Raw genomic sequence first — 25,456 nt, 5'->3', positions numbered from 1 at the left:
AACTGCCTTGGTGGCCTGAGAAAGGCAGTCCTGGGAGGTGTGGAAGGATGGTACATGGGAACAGGGGTGTAATGCCCAGTTTCTGGTAAGAATACATAGGTCTTCAGGGTCTCATTTTATTAGGGACGCTCAACACAGAGATCTTCATCTAGGAAGTCAAACACCTTGGTTCTACTAGTGGCATGCCAGGACCTAGGGAACAAACACCTTGAACATGCATCCTCTTTCTTCTGAACTGGTCCACAGACATGCTGAGTGTCCAGAGGGTGACCAGCAGGTACTGGGGTTGGGGTATGGTCTCTGTTACCTGGTCAGAAGGGACTTAAATGTGCCTTTGGGTTAAATATGAAAGAACAAAAGCTTTCCTGAAAGGCTTGAGGAAAGAGCTACTTTAGGATAAACCAGGTATTTCTTAGCCTCTTTTTTATACCCAGCAGCACAGTTTCAAGCACAGTACGAGTCGTGCATGTCAATCAGGGCAGCAGCATGAACTCAAAACAGCCTGCAAGAAATTTTTAAAAGAGCCTCTTGAGAAATCTCTGCAGCCAACCAGCCAGAAAAGCAAAAGCCCCCCAGCTCGGAGCTGGCACAGCCTCCCCGTCAGGTGAGATGGGCTACATGAGGAACACAGGCGTCCCCTTCTGCCCCTGTTCTGGTGGACAGCCCCCGTGGCCCCGCAGCCTTCCCTCACTGCTCTGCAATCGCGGACAATCATTGCCAATACCCACTGACCATTTTCTCTGTCCCAGCCCTGGCTGAAGTGCTTGACCTAGAATAATCTGGTGAATTTCTGCAGTAATAACAAGGCTGGCAAGGGCTATTCTCCCATCTCACAAATGAGAACATTGTCCTTTAGGGGCAATAATGCCTTTCCCGAAGAATAAAGGGCAAATCCGGTTCCTAGGTCTGCACAGTGCTCCAGTCAGGACTCCTGAACCCCTGCGAGGAGGCAGGAGCACGCTCACGGGTGGTCTGTACCGGGGAGGGGCTGACACAGAGGGATGCGGAAGACACAGGAACACCTGAGAGAAAGACGATGGTAGCGGCCCTTTCTGGGTTCTCAAAGAGCCTATGAGATAAATGTGCAGATCAGGATTTTACGGAGTCCTGGGGGTTGGAAAACTGCCTCCAACTTGTTGCGCTCTGAAAAATCAAAATGCTAGAGGGAGAGCACACAGAAGGGATCGGCTCATGGGGGTGAGTGAGGGAGGTGGCAAGAGGGGACGAGCGCCTGCCCAGAGAGAGGAGGTGAGGGTGGGGGCAGCCAGGACTGGATGAAGCTGACCGTGGCATTCTTCACTGTGGTTCTAATTCAGCACAGGAAGGAAGGGAGACTACAAAGGCCCATTTATAACCACACTCCCATCCACGGTGTTCAGCCTGCAACTCTGGAGAAACATCTGACCCCAGGTTGATTTCCACTGCAAATGTTTCAGGCTGTCTCTGAGTCTTATCCTTGGATCATGGTAAAATAAGCTATAGGACCCACCATGACTGTGTGCCAAGTGCATTTTCATTTTGCATCAGTGCAGCCAGATGAAGCAATCAGGGTGACCAAATTTGGGATTAAAGATTGGACAAAATATTATGGTGTTGGCCCACGATAATGGTCAAGGCCGAAGCGGCGGTGGCTGGGATATTTGTGAGGCCACATATACCAAATTGAGATCAGTAAGTAAGAAATAAGTGTTTTTTTTTTCTTCTTTTCTTTGCTACCAGGTTCTAGCAGCTCTGTAGCTGTCCCAGCTGCCACAGTCGGCCCCACACTACGCACCTTCTTCCCAGTGAGGCATCACTGGGTGGTAAGCTGGGTGGTAAGTTACTGAAAACAGGAGTACCCTGGGGTGGGGGGTAGGGCACAAGGAAAGGCCTGGAAACCCCACCTCGGGTCAGAGTGCTCCTCAGGGGTTCAGATGGGGTTCAGATGTCTCAGTATGACCCAGACCATTTCCTCTTCCTCGGAGGCCCGGATCCAGATTGCATCAGTCTGGCCTGCCCCCGTTCCTTGGACAGGGTTAGTGGTTCCAGGCCCTTGACACACAAATCATATAATCTTGCTGCTGATAAATGGTTCTGCAGACAGGATGACTCACACTGTCCTGTCCAGCTGGCAGTTTATCTAGCGTTCCCTGAGAAGCCCAGTCTACACCCTTCTTGTTTTCAAAACCCTACAAAACCGGGAAAAATTAAAATTGGCCTTGATAGAAGGCACTCACGAACCTAAAAGTGGGGATTCTGGAGTTAAACTGCTTGGTTCAAGTCCTGACCGTAATGCTTTAGTGTAGGCCTTGGGACAAGTCAGGTCATCTCTCTGTATCTCAGTTTCCCTATCTATACAATAGAGAGTGGCCACTTCTTGGGATTTTGAATGAGTAAATACACTTAAACATTTGGAAGAGGGCCTCACACCAGAATTAAATGTCAGTCATTAGTAAGTAAAAACATCTTCTGGGGTCAAAGCTGATCAAAGTCTCAACATACCCATTCTCCTTTCAAATTCTCCACCCTTCATGGACTTAATAGGGGGATAGTTTGGGAAAGCAGGGAGGGATGGGTATGGGGGTGAGGACAAAGTGGGGAGGACAGGAGGGTGATAAGGCCTGATTGTTTTTCAAGATTCCTTATCCGAGAGGCAAGATGGTACTGCGGGAAAGGGTAAGAGTGACCTTATCTTGACTTCCATGCCCTCAGCTGAGCGGGAGGGAAACCCGGCTGCCCTAGCAGCCCCAGCAGACTCAGCACCTGCTGACCAAATGGCTCATGTCCAGTCTATTGCAGGAAGTCTGGGCGGGTGAACTTGCTGATCCTCAGAAAGGACCCGAGATTTAGAAGAATGGATTAAAGATGTGAAGAGCCCTAACCTTGGACTTGGAGACTCCTGGAGCTTTAGGTAAACATCCTGTACCTAGCCTCTCTCTCCTCACATAGAGGAGGGAGGAAGCAGCAGCACTGGAAATCCTCTCCTGGTATGATCGCTGATATCCTGTTGGGTAGGCCTGGGATTCAAAGAATGGACTTAAACCAAACTGGGCAGCCCAGGTAGTGGGTCTGAATAGATTGTGAAAAGGGAAGCTGCTGAGTGATTAAAGAGACCATTTCGGGCCTTTGTGGGGCTATGATGGTTTTTGTAAATAAACATAGGAGGTATGCTTTATTTGTTCATCCTTCTTGACCTGGGGGGAGTAAATAAACCACATCAAGCAGCTCCTCAGCCCCACACAGCCATAGATAGAAGACTGAGCTGGCACCTAGCTATGAAGATTCCTGGTCGCCTCACTGCCCACCAAAATATAAAAATCCCTCCCTTCCCAGAAGTCTGGTGGATTAGAACTTCAATGATTTAGGCTCTAGACTAGATCCACTCCTTCCCAAGTCTGAAACCTTTGGGCAACCAATTAAACTTCTCTGAGCCTTTCTCTTCTTATTTATACAATATACTCTGATAGTCACACTGGAAACGGTGGTAGAAGGACGAGAAGATGTAGTGAAACTGTGTAGCTTGGGTGTGTCTCTGCACCACTAGGCGCTAAACAAAAGTAAATGGAGGTCCCTAGTGACTCTGTTCATTCAAAAGTCCTTTTTCAGCTGGCAATACAAAAAAGAACTCAGGACAGAGATTTTCAATAGTGGCTAGATACCCTTTGGTTGCTCTGTAATTCTGCACTGGGTTTGTAAACAGAGGCCATGTTCTGGCCAATCTTTGTGTGCAGAAGTGATGCAGCGTATCCTTCTTGGAGATGTAGTTAAGCACCTCCTCCCTCTTTCTTCCTTGCTGTGGCAATCTTAGAGGCTGTATTTTCCAGACAGCATATTTATGAGATCCAAGAGGGCCACTGAACTTGCACTATGTTTTATGCGACTGAGAAATCAACGTTGTGCTGAGGCACTGAGACAGAGGACTGCTCTGTCGCGGCACAGCTTAGCAGTCAGTACCCTGAGTCAGAACAGAAGTTCCAGGCAGTAAGAGGTCAAGTCCGCTTAGGGAGACACAGGTTCTATCAGCTTTCCAGGAATTTGCTTTAGGAGTTCTAGCCATTCTGCTCAAAACCTTTTAGATATCTCATGTCCTAGTGGGGATGGGACAAATCATCCTAAACAGAAAGTTTGCTTTTGCTACAAAATGCATTTATTTCCATACAGACAAAATTCTCCAGCTGCATATGAGTACATATTCTAAGGTCCTTCGGTAAATGTCCTGTTTGTAAGAGTCATTTCTAATTATTAAAATGCATACCAAACATTTTTGTCTCTTAAAATATAACTTAAATAACCTGCTAATGTGTAAGCCATAAGTCTGGCCACTGACATGAGTGGCGTGCGATTCTTCACTGAGTATGGTGCGGGATCAACACGTCATCCCACGCTGAGCTTTCACAAGTCCTTGGGCAGCAAGCCCCTGGCTCACCTGCTGTTTGCGTAGACAGCTGCCCTTGTGGCAGCGAGCCCTCTTCTGTGGACAAAGTTATGTGGAGACAAAGAAGCATGATATATGCAACATGGAGAGGCATTTCACAGAATGCAAACACCATTCAGGTACATAAGTGGTCCGGAGCATGAACGTTCAGTGCACACGAATCTGTTTACACTAGCCGGGCACATGGCACCGTCTCACTGGGCACTCAATAAATATCCGTTCAAGTGAGGATAAGAGAATAAGCTGGAACAGTTGTCTGGTTGCCCAGCATCTGTTTTCAAGACAGGGCTTTATGCTGTGAGTTTTGTTTCTTCAGAGTAAATCATTCTGCTTGGAAAGCCATTCATTTCCTTACCTTCAAATTCTTCACTAGCATTTACAGACTTCTTGCAGTCTGCTGGTATCCAGTGCTCACTGGCTTAAGAAGAGCACAGAGTGGCCCAGACCAAGTCTTGATTTGCCTGTTGAAGTGAAAAGCCGGTTGGCTCAGAATCTCTAGGATCGAGTTGATTCTTCACACCTTCTCTTGTGTTGGTTCCTTCTAATATCCCAAGCCCAGAGGAAACATGGAAACTCCTAGGTTGAGCAGTATACTTCTTCATGAAATCTCATTTCGGTATCCACTCTTTCTAGCACCCTGTCTTCATGAGGACTTGAAAGAGCTGACCTCCTGAAGTTCTGTCCTTCAGAGTTTTCCACCTGCACTCTGAAGGTAAGGTTCTTGTTCTAAGGCTGATACTGGGGAATGCCCCACAAAGGAAATTCCTGGAAAGTCTGGATCTGCTTGTGATTCTCATATCATGCCTTTCATTCCCCATAAGGCTAAGGTTGCAATTCTGGAGACACAAAGGAAAAGTTTCTAAATTCATCCTGGTTAATCATAGGAAGATGTCCCTCATCAATTGGGGTTAAAACTGGCTCTTCCTTAATGAAGTCAGGGTCGAAATTACTGACATCTTCTCGGGATTTCTGTCAAAAGGAAACAAGGGTCAGATTTTAGGCACAGGAGGCTTTCTCCTCTTCCCTGGGCCTCCACCCTCTCCAGGGAGGTCAGAAGGGCTCTGCGGCCCTGGGAGCCGCAGTATTTACAGTTAGGACCATTAGGACTAAGGGCATTGTAGTAACTCTGCTGTGCCATGTATTGTTATGGGCATTTGGGAACCCCCACTTCACTAACCCCACAGAAATCTTGCTGAGAAGGCTGCCTCAGGCCAGGAGGCAAAGCAATTACTTTGGTCACCTGATCCAGCCCTCTCAATCACCCTTTAGTTGGCATTTCACCAAAGTGCCTCTTCTCAACGGGCTCTACTGAGGGACACACACACTTGGTTGTCAACAGAGTGTAAGTTCACACTTGCCTCACCAATTGCTTATACACAGGACTCTAGGTGTGAAGAGATTTTCTTGAAAGACGTGGAAGCACAGAGTTTAGGAAGCAACTGCCTCTTGCTTTACTCACCAGTTGGCTTCCCGTTGTCTTGCTGGCAAAGCCTTCCCTCCTACCTGAGGCATTGGCAGGGGAGGCCTGGTAAAGGAAGTGGCTTGACGGCTGGGTGCCTGGTGCCCAACCTTGGGGGCTGTTACAGATTAAGCTGGCTGTATGTTTGGAAATGTTGATATTTTACATCTTTATAAACTAATGCTGGAAAGCTCACTTCTGCCATTGTTAGGTAAGAAAAATGAGAGGTCTAAGTTGAAGGTATGTTTCTGCTTTCTCCACTGTGGATCTCTCGACCCAAAGCCAGAGCTAGACCACCCTCAGGAGTGCCCCCTCAGCTACCTTGCTTGGGAAGGTACCCCTGGCATGCCCGGTATTTCTCGAGTCAAAAGGGATTTGGCCTGAGCTCTGGGCAGCAGTAGCTGATCCAGACCCAGGCTGTCCAAGCCAAGGAGCCAGGTTCAGTGAGATGGGTAGCATTTCATGCCTTTTCTACTGCCTTGAGGGCTTGGGAAAGGTACTGGGGGAGTGTGAGGAAACTTTAAGAACGATGAATTTCTCAGCCCCACTCTTTTGGGGAAACCTAGAAAGTTTTAGGTCTTTTATGCTCCAGAAAGTTTAGGTTAAGGGAGAATGGATTCCAGAGCAAGCAAGAGGTGAAAAATTTGAGAGAAGTAACCTGGAAGGAGAGAGAGGCTGCCTCAAGGGCCAGCCTCCTCTTGGGTGAGCCCACCTTGCAGGGGTGAGGCTGAACTTCTGGTTCGGTTCTTCCATAGGGGACAACAGATTTTGTAGAACATGGAGACATTTTAAGAAAGAGGAAAGTCTACTCTGATGGTCTTAAATACTTACGATTCTGGGTCTGAAAGGTGGTTCTACTTGGCGATGGTTCAGCTGGGCCCAGTCGATTTCCTTAAAGAAAGGATGTCTCAAGATGGCATGCTCTCCACCCTGCGTAAGGCTGCCCAGGCGCATGGTGGGGTTCTTGGTCATGAACTGAGAGGGGAAGAAAGAGAGTCGATCATTCAATAACATGCAACAATTAGGTCACAAGATGGTAGACATCAGCCCTGGCAGAGGAGCCTGTGTGAGGCTTTCTGGCTGATCTTGCTTAACTGGCTGAATTTTCCATTATGGGCACCGCCAGCATGAGTCATCCCTGAAAGGTGCAATTGCTTGTGTGTATTTATGGCCTTTGCCACTTCCATTTCAGACGTGGCCACTAAAATAAAGCTGAAGGGTCCAGTTTTCTTCACTGTAAATACCATGTATTTTTCTTTCCCTTTTAAAGAAAAACTCTTTATAAAATAGTGTGCCTTTCTCCAACACTGCAGTTGCCGACAGCCCACAGCTTATGAATAGGGCTACTTTTAAGAACAGCTGTGCCATTTTCTGAGGACCTGACCAGCCGGCCAGGGTTCCTACTCTCTGACAAGACCACAGAGAGAAGAGTGAGGGTCATTATTTTGAAGATCTGTGGGAAGAAGCTGCAAGAGTAAAAAAACCCAAAGTTGGCCACTTTTCTTTATGCAACAAAGGTGCTCTCTTCTCCTACCCTTCTATTTTGAAACGGTGAATGACTGAGAAGCTTCCTACATAGATCACTTAAGCAATGTGTGTAGATAAATCCTCTGTATATATACCAATCAGGTAACTTTCCTTAGGCTGAGCTCCTATCAGGATATTTGGAACAAAATAGTCTTTGACAAAAAGGCCCATAAGGTGTTTTGATCCTGTCCAAACCAAGGATTCGCAAGGATAACTTGCTTTTCAGGGCCACAATGTGATTTTTCAATTTTAAAGACACTCAAGCTGATTTAAAATAATAATTCAAAGTAAAAATGGCCTTGGATTAAGAAGTTTTGTGGTAAAGTTTAAATCAAGTTATTTTTAACCAAGTTTGATCTGTGAGAACAAGAGAAAAGATCTCGCTCTGCTGTGGAATATTCAGAGTAAATAAAAAGCCCCTGTGGTTGAAGGCAGTGTTGGGAGGCGGCATCCCGGCCTGGCCAGGGGTCCAGAGCTGCAAAGCCTCCACTGGTGACCCTGGGGTGTGGAGAAGGCTGCAGAACTCTCTACGCGTAACTGACAGGAGAGACCTCAGAACATGCTGAACAGCCCTCCAAGGGAGCCAAGAAAAAATGCAGTGGGATTTAACAGCTTTTCCTCCCTCCTACGGACAAAGAATTCAGGGCCATAGGTGGGGCTGGAGTAGAGATGCAGCCCGAAAGTCTGAGGGGCTTTCAGAGCGGCACAGGTCCAAGCATTTAGCTCAGTTCTGTGAGAGCAAGGCGTTCAGGCTGCCTAGGTTCTCTTGGATCAGTCTGTGCACTCAGAAAGGAAGGGGGAAATATGTACACAAGAGAAACAAGCACGGGGATGCAATCCTTAATGGAACAGACATCTATTCTAAGAGCTAATTAACAAACAATGCTGCAGAAAACCTCAGAGTACAAGGATGGTAGAACAGACCCCAGTGGCTTGTGGGAAATTCCCAGGCCTGCCAATGAGGAGAGCAGAGGACATCTTGTGAGTGTGCGGGTACAACTTGTTCTTCTGGGCAAAAGGAACAGTGCCTGGCTCTTGCCACCGGAGTGGCAGAAACCCAGTGTCCAGCAGACTTTGTCCATTTTTCTTTGCCTCTGGCACTGAAGCCAGACTTCCAAGGGGCACTGTGGAGAGGCACTGGACGTGAGGGAAAGGAGACCAAATCACGGCTGTTCTTCCTCTAAACGCTGCATTCCTGGAAATGGAGACCATCAGAATAACCCTTTCACTAGCCTGATACCTTCTCTTGGGTTCTGATAGGTCCTTCTGAATAACCAGACAGTTTAGTTTTGACTTTTAATATCTTGTTCTGAGCCCGTTAGACACAGCCCTTCTCCAGTATAAAAGGGGGATCTATTTACAAAGGTTTACGTGGTGTCTAGTGCATGCAAGGCTGTGTACCAGCCATTGTGGGGACAGAGATGGCAAAGACAGTGCCCATCCCCGAAGGAGCTGATCGAGTGAAGGGGGAAGAGGCCAGGAAGCTTTGTGGCAATCACAGCTGGGTGAAATGAAAAGAGAAGGCATGGCGGCTTTGAGGAGGGGCTGGTCACGACTCCTTGGTGGCACTTGACGAGAGGAGGGGGATGAAGGGAATGAACACAGGCCTGAAGGATGAAGACAGTCGTGCCCAAAAGCCAGCACAGGTGCAGAGGAACATACAGTGTGCTGTGACTGGCACGTGGGGATGGTTGGGGAGCCAGGGGAGGGGTGGAGTGCCGGAAGGGCTAGCCCATGGGAGCCACTGGAGTCCTAGAGAGAGGTGAGTGAGGCTCCAGCCACAGTGTACTGGGTATGTCCCGAAGGAGGAGATAAGATTATCGGTGGTGGGTGGACAGTTTAGAGGTGGAGAAAATAGCTGAGAGGACTGGACAAGATCAGAAACGAGCAAGGTTTCTCGTTAGTGGAGGGGAAAAAACAGGAGCAAGTCCTAGAGGGCTTGTGGAAGAAGAAGGAACACAATCCCCACTGGCTGGCCTTGCAGTGAGGGTGAGCTGGAGGGCAGGGTCACACGGTCTGCTCTGGCTGACTGCTGGAGGGTTGGTACTGGATAACAGACATCAGTAACAAAAAAAAGGGCAATAGATTACTGGTAGCATTAACCACAGAAGCAGTAACATTAGTAATAGCAGTCGTTTGGGGGAATGGAACAAAAACATCCAGCATTTCTCAAGACCTGACAGGGCGCAGAGCTGGGAGGCTGAGCTCAGCTTTGCATTTGAAGTGTGCAGACATCCCCATGGAAATGACTAGTCAAGTAAATCCAGGGTGCAGGCAAGGATTAGAGATCTGTCTGAGATAGCAACATTTGGAGAGAGGGTAAGAGATGAAGCTGGTAAGGCAGGCAAGACTAGGGAAAAGGAGAGAGAGTATAGAAGTAAGACCAGCCCCAGGCCTCAGACATCTTATTTGGCTCACACAGCATGTTTTAAAATAACTTTAATTACTTGTCAAATATTTAAAAACTAGGAAATGTCATTTAAGAGTCAAGTTTTCCACTTTCTCTTGGAAAATAGAATATTCTAGAACACTAAACTTGCACTGGTTGATATACAGGGCCTAGAGTCCAGCAGTGGCTGCTTTTTCAGATGGAGCATATGATCCCTGGTCAGCCACATGCCCCACCACTCCACACTGCCTCACGGCTAGTAGGCTTCACTCACTGACTGCATGGTTCTGAGCCCTGGCACAGGGACAGAAAAGCCAGCGTAGGGCTTCTGGTTCAAGATGGCAACCTAGGAAGACCCCACACTCACCTCATCCCTGGACATATCAAATCTACACCTATTTTATAAAGCAGTTCTCCCTGGAGAGGAACTGGGGGCTGACCGAACAGCTTCTGCACAACATAAGCTAGATGGAGACATGATAACATGCTCATAAAGGAAACACTCAATATTGCAAACCGAAGTGGGGAGGAATAGTATTGAGAGACTTTGAGTAGATTCAATTGCCCTGGAGCACAGAAAAAAATCACTTAAGAGTACAACTAGAATATAAAGCATTCAGCCCTAGAAGCTTGACAAATGGCAGGAGACGTGCTAGGAATTTCTCCAGGCTGGAGGGGCTGGCGAGTATTATGAGTGCAGTCCCCTTCCACCTTGGTAGCATGGAGAGGAGCAAGGTCCAGTGCCCTAGTGAGCCTGACACCTCAGTGAACCCCCAGCCCTTGGTCCGGGGTGGCCCCAGCAAGGCAGCCCCCAGGGCACTTGTGGTCAGCACTCACGACAGTTCCAGATTTCCTACCAAGGTGACACAGCACACCATACCTGAGACACTCCAGGCCACACCACTTTGCCTCCAGATGACTTGCTAGGGCCCCCCTAGTACAAAGTGCTCTGGGACCTTCTAACTCTGTTCCAGCAGCCCAACCAGGGCCCCCCTGTTAGAGCACCTTGGGCAGCAACAGCCTTGGCTACAAGTGCCTATTGTGCCAAATACTTGGGGACTCCCTGGCTTGCACCAGCTTCAGCTATCCTGCTAGAGTGCCTTCTGCTCTCTGGGAGGGCCCCAGCCCATGCCAGCTGTCCTGCCAGGGCACCCTCTGCATAAAGAGCCACAGGACTGTCAGTCCAAACCCACTTCAACTCCTGCCATCCCAGCAGGGTGCCCCAGGACTCCCAGCCCACCCTAGCCTCTCCAGTGAACCAAAGTCACCAGGTACACATAGTCTATAGGGGGACAACCCTACAACAGACCATCCCTTCAGCTCTAGGAGAAGTAGCTATTCTGCTTAATTCATAAAAATTAACGGAAAGTCAAGCAAAATGAAACAGAGGAATATGTTCCAAATGAAAGAGTGGGACAAAAACCTCAAAAAAAGAACTAAATGAAATGGAGATAAGCAATATGCTGATAAAGAGTTTAAAGTAATATAGAGATTTTCACTGGACTGAAGAAAAGAATGGATGAAATGAGGATTTCAACAAAGAAACAGAAAATATAAAAAAGAATCAGCTGAAAAATATAATAAAGGGAAAGTACATGAGAGGGATCAATAGTCCATTAGCAGATGCAGAAGAATGGATCAGTGATCTAGCAAATGATAGATAGCAAACTGAACAGCAAATAATAAAAAAGAATCTTTAAAAATGACAAAGTAAGGGATCTCTTAGACAGCGTCAAGCAAACAAACATTCGCACTATGAGGTCCCAGAAGAAGAGAAGCGAGAGAGAGAGAGCGAGAGAGAGAGACAGAAACTTATTTGAAGAAGTGATAGCTGAAAACTTCCCTAACCTGGGGAAAAACCCAGACATCCAGTTCCAGGAATCAATGAGTACTGCAAATAAGATGAACCTAAGGAGGCTCACATTATGACACGTAATTAAAATGTCAAGGATTAAAGATAGAGAATTTTAAAAGCAGCAAGAGAGAAGCAGCTAGTTACTTATAAGGGAAACCCCATGAGGGTATCAGTTGGTTTTTTAGCAGAAACTTTACATATATCATGCTACTCTCTTCTGGCCTGCAAAGTGCTGAGGTAAAAACCTAAAACCAAGAATACTTTAAACAGCAAGATTACCATTCAGAATTGGAGACAAAGAATTTCCCAAACAGAGGTTCAAGAAGTTCATCAACATTGAACTGGCCTTACAAGAAATGTTCAAGGGACTTTTTTTTTTTTTAAGATTTTTTATTTATTTATTTGACAGACAGAGATCACAAGTAGGCAGAGAGACAGGCAGAGAGAGAGGAGGAAGCAGGCTCCCTGCTAAGCAGAGAGCCCGATGCGGGGCTCGATCCCCAGACTCTGGGATCATGATGACCTGAGCCGATGGCAGAGGCTTTAACCACTAAACCACCCAGGTGCCCCTTAAAGGGACTTTTTTAAGTGCAAAAGAAAAGGCCATAATTAGAAGAAAATTATAAATAAAAAATATAAAATGTGACTACATAAAACATGTGATATACATAAAACATGGAATGGGGAGTAAAAAAATTTTTTTAGAATATGTTTGAACTGGGGTGCCTGGGTAGCCCAGTCAGTTAAGTGTCTGCCTTTGGCTCAAGTCATGATAACAGGGTCTTGGGATTGAGCCCCACAGTGGGCTCCCTGCTTAATGGGGAGTGTGCCTCTCCCTCTCCCCCTCTCTCCCGCTCTCCACTTGTGCTCTGTCTCTTGCTTTCTCTCTTTCAAATAAATAGTCCTATTTTTTATCATGTTCAGTTAGCCACTGTATAGTACATCATTAGTTTCTGATGCAGTGTTTAGTGACTCATTAGTTGCATATAACACCCCATGCTCATCACAACATGTGCCTTTCTTAATATCCATCACCCTGTTACCCCATCGCCCCAGCTTCCTGCCCTCTGATACCCTCAGTTTGTTTCCTGGGGTCCATAGCCTCTCATGGTCATCTCCCTCTCTGATTTCTCCCCCTTCAGATTTCCCTCTCTTCTCCCATGGTCCTCCGTGCTATTGCTTATGTTCTACATGAGTGAAACCATATGATAATCGTCTTTCTCTGCTTGTCTTACTTCACCTAGCATAGCCTGCTCCAGTTCCATCCATGTTGATGCAAATAGTGGGTGTTCATCTTTTCTGATGGCTGAATAATATTCCACTGTATATATCCACTGTATATATGTATCACATCTTCTTTATCCATTCACCTGTTGAAGGGCATCTCAATTCCTTGGCTATTGTGGACATTGCTGCTTTGAACACTGGGGTGCATATGGCCCTTCTTTTCACTACATCTGTATCTTTGGGGTAAATACCTAGTAGTGCAATTGTTGGGGCATAGGGTAGCTTTATTTTTAACACCTTGAGGAACCTCCATACTGTTTTCCAGAGTGGCTGTACCAGCTTGCATTCCCACCAACAGTGTAGGAGAGTTCCCCTTTCCCCACATCCTTGCCAACTTTTGTTGTTTCCTATTTTATTAATTTTTGCCATTCTAACTGGTGAAGGTGGTTTCTCATAGTGGCTTTGATCTGTATTTCCCCAATGGCTAATGATGTGATGTCTCCAAAGGCAAGGGAAACAAAAGCAAAAATGAACTTCTGGATCTTCATCAAGATAAAAAGCTTCTGTACAGCGAAGGAAACAGTCAAGAAAACTAAGAGAAAACTCACAGAATGGGAGAAGATACTTGCAAATGACATTATAGATAAAGGCCTGATATCCAAGAATTAAGAAAAAAAAAAGAGTTATTTTTGAACTTAAGTGACCATCAACTGAATATGGACTGCTGTATATTTAGGATGTTATATGAGCCTCACACCAAAACCTATACATAGGGATAAATTAACAGTTATACCATAAGAGTAGGGAACTGTAACACCCCACTTATGTCAATGGGTAGATCATCCATTCAGAAAATAAATAATAAAACAAGGAATGACACATTAGACCAGATGGACTTAACAGATAAAATAAAACATTCCATCTCAAAACAACAGAATACACTCTTTTCAGACAACAGAATACATTCTTTTCAGGTGCACAGAGACTATTCCCTAAGATAGATCACTAGGCCACAAAACAAATCTCAATAAATTTAAGAAGATTGAAATCCTTCCTACATCTTTTCTGACCACAACAGTATGAAACTAGAAATCAATCATAAGAAAAAAAAATGGAAAAAACACAAACATGTCAAGCTAAGTAACATGCTACTAAGCATATAAGAATAAAAAAAAAAAACCTGAAGATAAATAAAAATACAGTAGAACAAAATCTTTGAGCCACAGCATAAGCAGTTTCAAGAGGAAAATTTCTAAAAATACAGGCCTACTTTAAGAAACAAGAAAAAAAAAAAAAAAGAAACAAGAAAAATCTCAAACTATTTAAACTTATACCTAAAGGAACTAGAAAAGGAAGAACAAGGCCTGAAGTTAGTAGAAGGAAAGAAATAATTAGAGCAGAAATAAATAAAACATAGACTATAAAAACAATAGGAAAGATCAAAGAAACCAAGAGCTGGCTCTTTCAAAAGATAAACAAAATCAATAAACCTTTAGCTAGACTCCTTAAGAAAAAAAGAGGACCCCCAAAAATCAGAAACAAGAGAGAAGTCACAACTGACACCATAGAAATACAAAGAATTGTAAGAGACTACTACAAAAAAATTATTTGCCAACAGACTGGACAACTTAGAAGAAATGGGTAAATTCCTAGAAACATATAATCTTCCAAAACTGAATCAGGAATAGAAAATCTGAACAGACCAATTACTACTAATGAAATTGAACTAGTAGTCAAAAAACTCCCAATGAACAAAAGTCCAGGACCAGGTGGTTTCGCACATGAATTCTACCATACATTTAAAGAAAATTTTATATCTATTCTTCTCAAACTATTCCATAAAATGAAGGAAAGCTTCCAAATACATCCTATGAGGCCAGCATTATGCAGATACCGTAACCAGACTAGAGAGTACAGAAAAAGAGAACTATAGGCCAATATCCCTGATGAACACAGAAGCAAAAGTCCTCAACAAAATATTAGCAAACTGCATTCAACAATCCACTAAAAAGATCATTCACCACGATTGAGTGGAATTATTCTGGAGATGTACTGATGGGTTAATATTTGCAAATCAATTAACAAAATGAAAAAAATCTTATCTCAGTAGATGCAGAGAAAGCATCTGACAAAATTCAACATATGATCATGATAAAAACTCTCAACAAAGTGGGGCTAGAGGGAACATGCCTTAACAAAATAAAGGCCACATATAAGAAACCCTCAGCTAATGTAAGTCAGTAGGGAAAAAATGAGAGCTTTTCCTCTAAGATCAGGAACAAGACAAGGATGTCCACTCTCACCACTTTCATTCAGCATAGTACTGAAAATTCCAGTGGCAGCAATTATCAAGAAAAAGAAATAAAAGGCATTTAAATTGTCAAGGAAGAGGTTAAACTGTTAATATTTGCAGATGACATGTTACTACCTATAGGAAATCTTGAAGACTCCACCAAAAAAAGCCTATGAAAAATAATAAATTCAGTAAAATCGTAGGATGCAAAATTAACACACAGAAATCCGTTGGCATTTCTTTTTTTTTTTCAATGATTTTATTTATTGATTTGACAGAGATCACAAGTAGGCAGAGAGAGAAGAGGAGCAGGCCCCCTGCTGAGCAGAGAACCCAATGTGGGGCTCGATCCCAGGACCCTGGGATCATGACCTGAGCTGAAGGCAGAGGCTTTAACCCACTGAGCCACCCAGGTACCCCTGCTGGCATTTCTATATACTGATAACAAAGTAGCAGAAAGAGAAATTAAGGAAACAATTCCATTTAGTACTGCATCAAAAAGAATAAAATCACTAGGAATAAATTTAACCAAGGAGGTCAAGGACCTGTACTCTGAAATGAACAAAATATTGATGAAAGAAATTGAAGACCTCACAAACAACTGGAAAGATATTCCATGCTCATGGATCAGAAGAACTAATATTGTTAAACTGTCAACACTACCCAAAGTGACCTACAGATTTAGTGAAATCCCTACCAAAATATTAACAGAATTTTTTCCCACAGAACTAAAACAAACAATCCTACAATTTGTACAGAACCACAAAAGACCCTGGATAGCCAAAGTCATCTTGAGAAAGAACAACAAAGCTGGGGCGCCTGGGTGGCTCAGTGGGTTAAGCCGCTGCCTTCGGCTCAGGTCATGATCTCAGGGTCCTGGGATAGAGTCCCGCATCGGGCTCTCTGCTCGGCAGAGAGCCTGCTTCCTCCTCTCTCTCTCTCTCCCTGCCTCTCTGCCTACTTGTGATCTCTCTCTGTCAAATAAATAAATAAATAAATCTTAAAAAAAAAAAAAAAAAGAACAACAAAGCTGAAGTGTCACATTCACATATTTCAAGATATGCTGCAAATCTATCAAATGGTATGGTACTAACACAAAACCAGACACATACTTCAAAAGGCCAGAATAGAGAGCTCAGAAATAAACTCATGCTTATACGGTCAATTAATCTATGACAAAGAGGTAATGCAATGGGGAAAAGACAGTCTCTTTAATGGCTCTGGGAATACTAGATAGCTACAAGCAGAAGAATGAGACCAGACCACTTTCTTACACCATATACAAAAATGAACTAACAAATGGGTTAAAGACCTAAATGTCAGACCTGAAACCATAAAACCCCTAGAAGAGAACATAGGCAGTAATCTCTTTGATACTGGCCTTCACAATATTTTTCTAGGTATGTCTCATCAGGCAAGGGAAACAAAAGCAAAAATAAATCATTGAGACTGTATTAAAATAAAAAGCTTTTGCACAGTGGCAAAAACCATCAACAAAATGAAAAGGCAACCTACTGAATGGGAGATGATATTTGCAAATGATATATCCAATGAGGGGTTAGTATCTCAACTACAGAAGAATGCACACAACCCAACACCAGAAAACCAAAAATCCAATTAAAAATGAGCTGAGAACTTTTATAGACATTTCTCCAAAGACTTACAGATGGCCAATAGACACATGAATAAATGCTCAACATCATTAATCATCAGGGAAATGAAAATCAAGACCACAATGAGAATAAAAAACACAAGAAATAACAAGTGTTAATAAGGATGTGGGGGGAAAGGAACGCTCACATACTCTTGGCGGGAATGTAAACTGGTACAGCTGCTGTGGAAAACAGTATGGAGTTTCCTCAAAATGTTAAAAACAGAAACACCAGGGATGCCTGGGGGGCTCAGTTGTTAAGCATCTGCCTTTGGCTGAGGTCATGATCTCAGGGTTCTTGGATCGAGCCTTGGCTTGCATCGGGCTCCCTTCTCCACGGGAAGCCTGCTTCTCCCTCGTCACTCCCCCTGCTTGTGTTCCCTCTGTCTCTCTCTCTCTCTCTCTGTGTCAAATAAATAAGTAAATAAAATCTTAAAAAACATAGAAATACTATAACACCTCATAATTCTACTTCTGGGTATTTACCCAAAGAAAACAAAAAAACACAAATTCATAAAGCTAGATGCCACCTCTATGTTTATAGTAGCAATATTTACAACAGCAAAGATATGGAAGCAACCAAGTGGCCACTGAGGTGAATGGGTAAGGAGTGGTATATATGTACATTGAGATATGCCTCAGCCATAAAAAAGAATGAGACCTTTGCCATTTGTGACAGCATTGCGACAACACGGATGGACCTAGATGGTATTATGCTAAGTGAAAGAACTCAGAGAAAGACAAATACCATATGATTTCAATTATATGTAGAATCTAAAAATTAAAACAAAAAGCAGAAACAGACCCATAAAAACAGAACAAACTGATGTTTCCCAGGGGGTTGGGGGGTGAGGGATTGGGGGAGGTCCTGTGGGGGATGGGCAAAATGGGTGAAGGGTAGCAAGAGATATCGAACGAAGAAGTCAGAGTGATAAAAGATAGCAGAGCGACCCAAATCAGTGGTATTGTAATAGTGTCGTATGGTGACAGAGGAGAGCTCGCCTTGTGGCAAGCAGAGCAGAACACAGAGACTTGTCAAATCATTTATGTTGTACACCTTAAACTACCATAACACTGTGTGTCAACTATACTTAAATAATTATTAAATAATTAAATAAATTTTTTAAAAGGCAGGAAGGACGAATACCATGAAACAGAAGCCAGGACGGGTACCACTGCGAGGAGGAACCTTTAGCCTCTCTTCATGACTACTGCTCCAAAGATACAAAGATGGGGAGTTAAGGGAACATTTATCACTAGCCCAGTCCTGAAAGCTCTGACGGTGTATCCTGTTGGAGATGTGCCGGGTTAGGAGGAGGGGGACTTGCTGCCCTAGGCCAGGCACAAGACTCTCCCTACATGCTGCATTCCCGCTGCCATGAAGTGAAGCATGATCCTTCTTGCAGAAAACGTCCTCTGTTTGCTTATGTCCCTAACGGGACCCAAATGCTGAACAAGTTACCAACAATGTTTGAAGCAATCATCCGTCCATGTCTAAGGTCATATGTAAACCTGCCTCACCTCAACCGACCTTTTCCCCGACCGTGGTCCAAATGAGGAAGTCAGCCAACGAAGAAAAGAAAGTGACTTCAGGAAAGATTCTGGACACATTTACTAAAGGAAGCAGAATGTTTTCTAGGGTCAATAAAAGTGCTTTATAAGCTGCAAAGAGTAAGTGAGAAGGCCGGGGTGGAAAATCTGCTTCCACCCCGAATGTAAGTGTCAAGGTAACTGGAGAGCGGGGACAGGAGAGGGGTCAAGAATGCATGCATTCAATTCGTAGTCTTTCTTTGGGGGTCCTCATTAAAGTGGAATTTCACTACCGAAGCAATCAGAGATACATAGAGGCTTAACAGTTCTTTCACGGCTGAGGAAAAGGTAGGTCTACAGGGGAAAACAGATTTGTGTCCTCTTGAAGGTAGCTCTCCAGTGAAACATAGGCCAGGTTTGTACCAGAATGTCCTGGGAAGCCTCCTGTACACCAAGGAAAGGACAGAAGAGCTCCTTTGATAGAGGGGCACAGAGGTTAACTGGTTAGGCTCTGCAGTTTGACTCTGTGTATTCGTGTACCAGTGAGCTGTGTGACCTTGCACAAATTTCTTACCTTCTCTGGGCCTCAGATTCCTCAATTATAAAATGGAGATCTTCCTGTACTTCATAAGGTTGTTATGACAAGAAAATGCCTGGCACAAAACAAGCCCTCAATAAATGCATTAGTAAGCATCTTGTTAAACCATTGTAGGTCCATCCTGTTCCACCTAAAGCCAGAGGCATGGACGGCACACCTCTGAGAGTGAAGTCTGACGTCAGCCTTGACCCTGAGGCTCATCTGGCTTTCCCTGCCACTCGACTTTGTGGCCAAGAAAGACACAACAAGGTCTGTTTCTGCTTTCACAGTTTCCAACAGTGGGGTTGTTAGGATGGTCTCTGGAAAATAGTTTTTCTGAGAGCAAAGATTTCTAGAGACCATCTTAAAATAAGAAATACAAGTAACAGTCAGGTTTTGCCGTTGTGTCTGCTTGAACAACAGAAGGGAGATACTGAGTGCAGGACGAAGGGTGCACTGGGGCAACTTCTTTGTGAACCCAGTGCCGGGGGCAGCACTCGCATGTCTGGTAAGCTCTGTTGTGCCCCAGGAGGCTTTGGTTGTCAGCAGTCGAGTGTTCCAGAGGACAGACTTTAAACTAACCCTGTATAATAACGTCTCTTGAGAAAACGGGATCCAAATGTACTTTGAAACTCATTAAAATGTAGGCAATGGCTATTTTTTCCTCTTTCAAAATCTGTCTGATTGCAGAGGAAGACGACTGGTATATAAATAGACCAATTAGTTTAATAAGATTTTCTTCCAGGAGGGAGAAAACACTGTATTTTCTCCTAATAGTTGGATTTGACTGTTGGACAAACAAAATGACCTTCTCCTGTCATTCAATTTCAGACCAAAGAGCAGAAAGCGTTAATGCTGGCAAATCAGAAGGGAAAGGAACCATCCCACAGGCCATCCCATCAATATTCCAGGGAGATGCTCTGAAATGGGAAGAAGGCATTCTAAGGCTCTACAGAGAATGCTGGGGAGAGGAGGGCAAGAGAGAACACAGGACCTAGAATGGAGAAGGGTTCACAGCTATGATGGCCAACCTCACCAGGGGCGTCCAGTTGATGGGAGGGTAACAAAATGCATGCCTGTGTGTGCCAGGTCTGTCACCAGTGTAACAGGCAGAGACTAGCCTGCTTATGAAGACCAGTCCTCAACCACCTCCTTCCAGCCCTTCGTGCCAGCTGCACTGGCGAGGCACAGACCTGGGAATGACCTATCCTGATAGCACCAGCCAGCCCAGAGCATGGTTAAGAGGGACAAGGGGACTTGTGAACTAGCTGCTGGGGCAGCAGGGGAGGAGAGAGACACCAGAACTTTGACTTGGCATTGCTAAGTCCCTTTTCCACAGGAGAAGGCAGCGACAGATATTTAAACCTGAGATGAGGCTAGGATGGGGCTTAGAGGCTGGTGGGAAGGATACACAATGTATTTTTTGAATAGCTTTGGGGAAACAAACTAATCTTCTCAAGTACAGGTTATTATATAGACTGGTGTTGCCATGGAATATTGGAAAAGCCAAGAGAAGGAAAGCTGTTCTAGCTTGTTCAGATTGGGTCTGAGTGGAGTTTACTAGGCAGGCCTGGAACTAGTGATCTGCACGCCTATGGCAGTAGACCACCTGGCCATTCTCAAAGCACAGAGAGATCCAGATCCAGACGGATTTGGGCGGGGAGCAGCTGTAGGAGTGGAAAAAAGAATGGTACATATTCTAGGATTATCTGCTCTCGTTTTGTGAACAATAGTATTGGTGTTTTGATAGAGATTACATTCTATCTGTAGATTGCTTTGGGCAATATAGACATTTCAGCAACATTAATTCTAACATATGAGCATGTTATATCTTTCCAGTTATTTGTTATTATCTTTCCATTTATTCCATGTTACACCGTCAAATAATCCTTAAATTTGTATGGACACAAAAGACCCTCAACAGCCAAAGCAATCTTGAGAGAGAAGGACAGAGATGGAGGCAGCCCAATCCCAGATTTCAAATAATGCTACAAATCTACAATAATCAAAAACAGGATGGTACTGGCACAAAAACAGACACAGAGATCAATGGAACAGAACAGAACCCAAGAATAATCCCACACTTACACGGTCAATCTATGACAAAGGACTATGAATGTGCAAAGTCTCTTCAATAAATGATGTTGGGAAAACCAGACAGCTGCATGCAAAAGAATGAAACTAGACTACTTTCTTCTAACACATAAAAATAAAATGTTTTAAATATCTAAATGTGAGATCTGAAACCATAAAACTCCTCAAAGAAAACATAGGCAGCGTCTCTTGGACATCGGCCTTAGCAACATATTTATGGATATGTCTCCTCAGGCAAGGGAAACAAAAGCAAAAATAAACTATGAGAAATGCACCAAAATTAAAAAGCTTTTGCACAGTGAGGGAAACCATTAACAAAACAAAAAGGCAACTTACGAAATGGGAGATGCCATTTGCAAATGATATATTCAATAAAGGGTTAATATCCAAAATACAGACAAAACTTAGACAACACCAAAAACCCAACGATTGGATTAAAAAATGGGCAGAGATTTTGGAGAACAGGGTGGAGATTTCTCAAGAAATTAAAAATAGAGCTTCCCTATGACCCTGCAATTGCACTACTGGGTATTTACCCTAAAGATAACAGATGTAGTGAAAAGAAGGGCCATCTGTACCCCAATGTTTATAGCAGCAATGGCCACGGTTGCCAAACTGTGGAAAGAACCAAGATACCCTTCAATGAACGAATGGATAAGGAAGATGTGGTCCATATACACTATGGAGTATTGTGCCTCCATCAGAAAGGATGAGTACCCAACTTTTGCAGCAACATGGACAGGACTGGAAGAGATTATGCTGAGTGAAATAAGTCAAGCAGAGAGAGTCAATTATCATATGGTTTCACTTATTTGTGGAGCATAACAAATAACATGGAGGACATGGGGAGATGGAGAGGAGAAGGGATTGAAGGAAATTGGAAGGGGAGGTGAACCATGAGAGACTATGGACTCTGAAAAACAACCTGAGGGTTTTGAAGGGGTGGGGGGGTGGGAGGTTGGGGGAGCCAGGTGGTGAGTATTAAGGAGGGCACGGATTGCATGGAGCACTGGGTGTGGTGCAAAAAACAATGAATACTGTTACGCTGAAAAGAAATAAAAACAAACAAACAAACAAAAAACATGGGAAGAGGACCTGGATAGACATTTTCCCAAGGAAGACACACAGATGGCCAAAAGACTATGAGAAGATGCACAACATCACTCATCAGCAGGGGAATAAAAATCAAAATCACAATGAGCTATCACCTCACACCTGTCAGAACGGCTAATGTCAAAAAGACAAGAAGCAACAAGTGTTGGCAAGGATGAGGAGAAAAAGGAACCCTCGTGCACTATTGGTGGGAATGCAAATTGGTGCAGTCACTATGAAAAAAGGTATGGCAGTTCCTTGAAACATTAAAAATGGAAATACCATACGATCCAGTAATCCCACCTCTGGATATTTACCCAAAGAAAACAAAAACACTAACTTGAAAAGATATATGCATCTCTATGTTTATTGTCACATTTTTTGACAATAGCCAAGATACGAAAACAACCCAAGTGTCCATCCATAGATGAATGGATAGAGATGTGGGGTATATATACAATGAAGTATCACTCAACCATAAAAAGTAATGAGATGTTGCCATTAGTAACAACGTGGATGGACCTAGTAATGTATTATGCTAACTATAACAAGTCAGACAGATGCTGTATGACACACTTATATGTGGAATCCAAACAAAACAAAACAAAACAAAACCAGAAAAAGACTCCTAAATACAGAAAATAAACTGATGGTTGCCAGTGAGTGGGTGGAGTGGGGGAGGATAGGCAAAATAGGTGAAGGAAATTGACAGGTATAAACTTCCAGTTATAAAATAAATAAATCATGGCATGAAAAGGAATATAGTCAATAATATTGTAATCATTTTGTATGGTGACAGATGGTAGCTACGTTTATTGTAGTGACCATTTCATAATGCATGTAATTATTGAGTCACTTTGTTATAAAACTGAAGCTAACATGATATGGCATGTTACCTATACATCAATTTTAAAAAGGTACAATTTTTGTCAATGCCATAGCTTAATAAGTGGTAGCCATTATTACTACCTTATATACATATCTATGTTATATGTTCTTGTATTATAGCAGGTGTTGACCTAAGTGCTTCGAATTCATTCTGTGTAATATTTATAGGGACCCTGATTATCATTCCCATTTTACAGATTGGAAAACTGAGGAATAGTCCAGTCTGTAAGCTGTTCAATGCCACCCAGTTCGGGAGTGGTAGAGCTGGGATTCAAACCCAGGTATATCTAGCACTAGAAGTCTTTGCTTTCAGTCACTGCGCTAACCCTCCTCTTAAGGCAACCAGTCTTCTCATTTGGATTCTGGATTAAAGAAACCAGTGTGGACTGACAGGTCAGGAGGAATCACAGGATAACATCCAGGACCTCATTTGAATAAGAATACACAGCACTTTGTGTGCTTTCCGTTACACCTCCTTTGCTGGCCCGTGGAACCAGGGGTTACTAAGAGAAGGGGGAGAGAAACCAGTCCTGAACCTAAAGAATCCTTTAGTCTGACTACCTTGCTTTACTTGAAACAACTGGGCGGTCTTTATACTGGAGAAAAGAAGATAAAGGGGCACTGTTGAAATTTTCAAATACCAGAAGAGTTGTTGGCAGCCAAGAGGCACTTCTAAATAAAAGAAATATGTTCAGGGAGGGGGAATTAAAGGGACATATATAAGCTTATAAGGGCAATTAAAGTAAGTTTAATACTCAATGCCATGAAGTGACAGAAAGGGGTTTCCCAGGAAGAGCATGACGGTCTTACTAGAAACATCTGAAGAAGAACTTCTGGGATTTGTCAAGGATGCCAGATGCCCTACATGGCATCAGGTGGGAAGGGAGACCAACGAACGGCCTCCGTGGACTATGGGCTGTTAACAGGATTCTACAGTCTTATCTTCCCTTTTGTCTCTTTTCAGATTTATCATTAAAATTTCTGGGAGAGAAGAGCTAACATTCTGACATGAAGGTGACTGTACCTCCTCCCTCAGCTAGAGAAGCCACAACTCGTGTGGACTTGTCTTTGTGAAAAGTAAAATGAAACAAAACTTGCTCAAGCTAATCTCCTGGGGCTGGTCATGAAGAAGGGGGCACATCAGTACATTTGGAAAATACCAACGGATCAACGTCTATACTGAGAAGTTACTTATAACTAACCTACATCAGAATATTCCTTAAGTTTCTCCAGAGACACAGTACACGGTGTACTTTATTTTCTCCTCATGAAAGCCAGTAGAGTAAATGCCCTGTCCTGTTGCAGTTCCCGTAAGGGGGCAGAACCAATGCTAAAATCTACAGTGGGTTTGTTGGCCCTATTTTTCATGCTGTCCGTGATTAGAATCCAACAGCCTTTCTGTGGGCTTCTACATAACTCCTCTTCAGTGCTTCAAACACTCTGATTTTCCTGTGTTTTATAATCATTATAGCTTCCCCTGAGTCTCAAGTCATAGGACAACGTTGGTTTAAAAAAAGGCAAAGGTCAGAGGTGAGTCCCAGAGATCGAAGTCCAAGGTCAGGCACTTGTGACAACACTTGTGTTGGCCAATATGGTTTTATGCCTGGCAAATGACTGTCTCAAGCATCCCTGACTGATGGGGCAGGTTTTACCACTTTCCTGAGTGTTAAAGGAAAAGAAAGCTCTACTCACTGTGGCCACTCCACAGGCCCAAAGCACTTCTTCATTTCAGATGTGATTCCCCCAAAATACAGCTATTTAAAGGAAGCAAGTACTAAACAAGGGTCCTCCAGAGAACACGACACAGTGCCTTTTATTTCCTCCTGATGAACCTAGGCCAACACCCCTCTTTTTATAGGATACACATTATCTGTGGTGTCCAAACCAAACCTGACAATCAACTGCTAAAAATTATTGATCTTTGATAACTGGAAAGGACACATGAAAGAAAACAAAGTATACTAGTTCTATTCACAAGAATTTTTCCAGCTTAAAACAGATAGCTCTTCTGACCCACAGATCTCTGTTAGCAAATCACCCCATAGAAAAGGGAGCATAGAAATGCTCCTTTTACAAAACCTCTGATATCTTTACCCTCATGGATGAGATATGGAAATTAAAGAGGCAAATGGTATTAGTACTCCATTTAAAAAAGAAGAAGAAGGAAAAAAAAAACCCAAAACAAAACAAAAACTCTTTCACACTGACAGCCACAAATAAAACATTAGGACCTCTATTCCTAAGTAAACTTATGAGCTAAAAGGAGGAGGAGGGAAGCTGAGAACAGTATCTTTCATGAACTATGATAAAAAAATACCAAATAAATCTGTGGGAGGATCAGTGTGCTGGTGTTTTTCTGTCTTCTGCCAACACTAGCATTGATCTATCCGTAAGGAAATGGTTCATTTCTGAAAGATGTTAACTGCACTAGCAGTTTCAGTAAGAGGGCTGTGGAGCAGC

General features: G+C 43.6%; 1 protein-coding gene across 1 annotated transcript in view; it reads right to left on the bottom strand.

The window, feature by feature from the left end:
- Positions 1-4,107: 4,107 nt before the first annotated feature.
- The window catches only part of PRKCH (protein kinase C eta), a 225,956-nt gene continuing 204,607 nt past the window's right edge, over positions 4,108-25,456 (bottom strand). The window contains exons 13-14 of the mRNA XM_032344412.1: positions 6,705-6,848; positions 4,108-5,383 (exon numbers count right to left, since the gene is read on the bottom strand). Of these exons, the coding sequence (XP_032200303.1) occupies positions 5,237-5,383; positions 6,705-6,848 (291 nt within the window). The 3' untranslated portion in view covers positions 4,108-5,236. The remainder of the gene's footprint in view (positions 5,384-6,704; positions 6,849-25,456) is intronic.

The sequence above is a fragment of the Mustela erminea genome, chromosome 5 (assembly GCF_009829155.1).
Source record: "Mustela erminea isolate mMusErm1 chromosome 5, mMusErm1.Pri, whole genome shotgun sequence".
Taxonomy (NCBI): Eukaryota; Metazoa; Chordata; class Mammalia; order Carnivora; family Mustelidae; genus Mustela; species Mustela erminea.
This window is presented reverse-complemented; position numbering and strand designations above follow the sequence as displayed.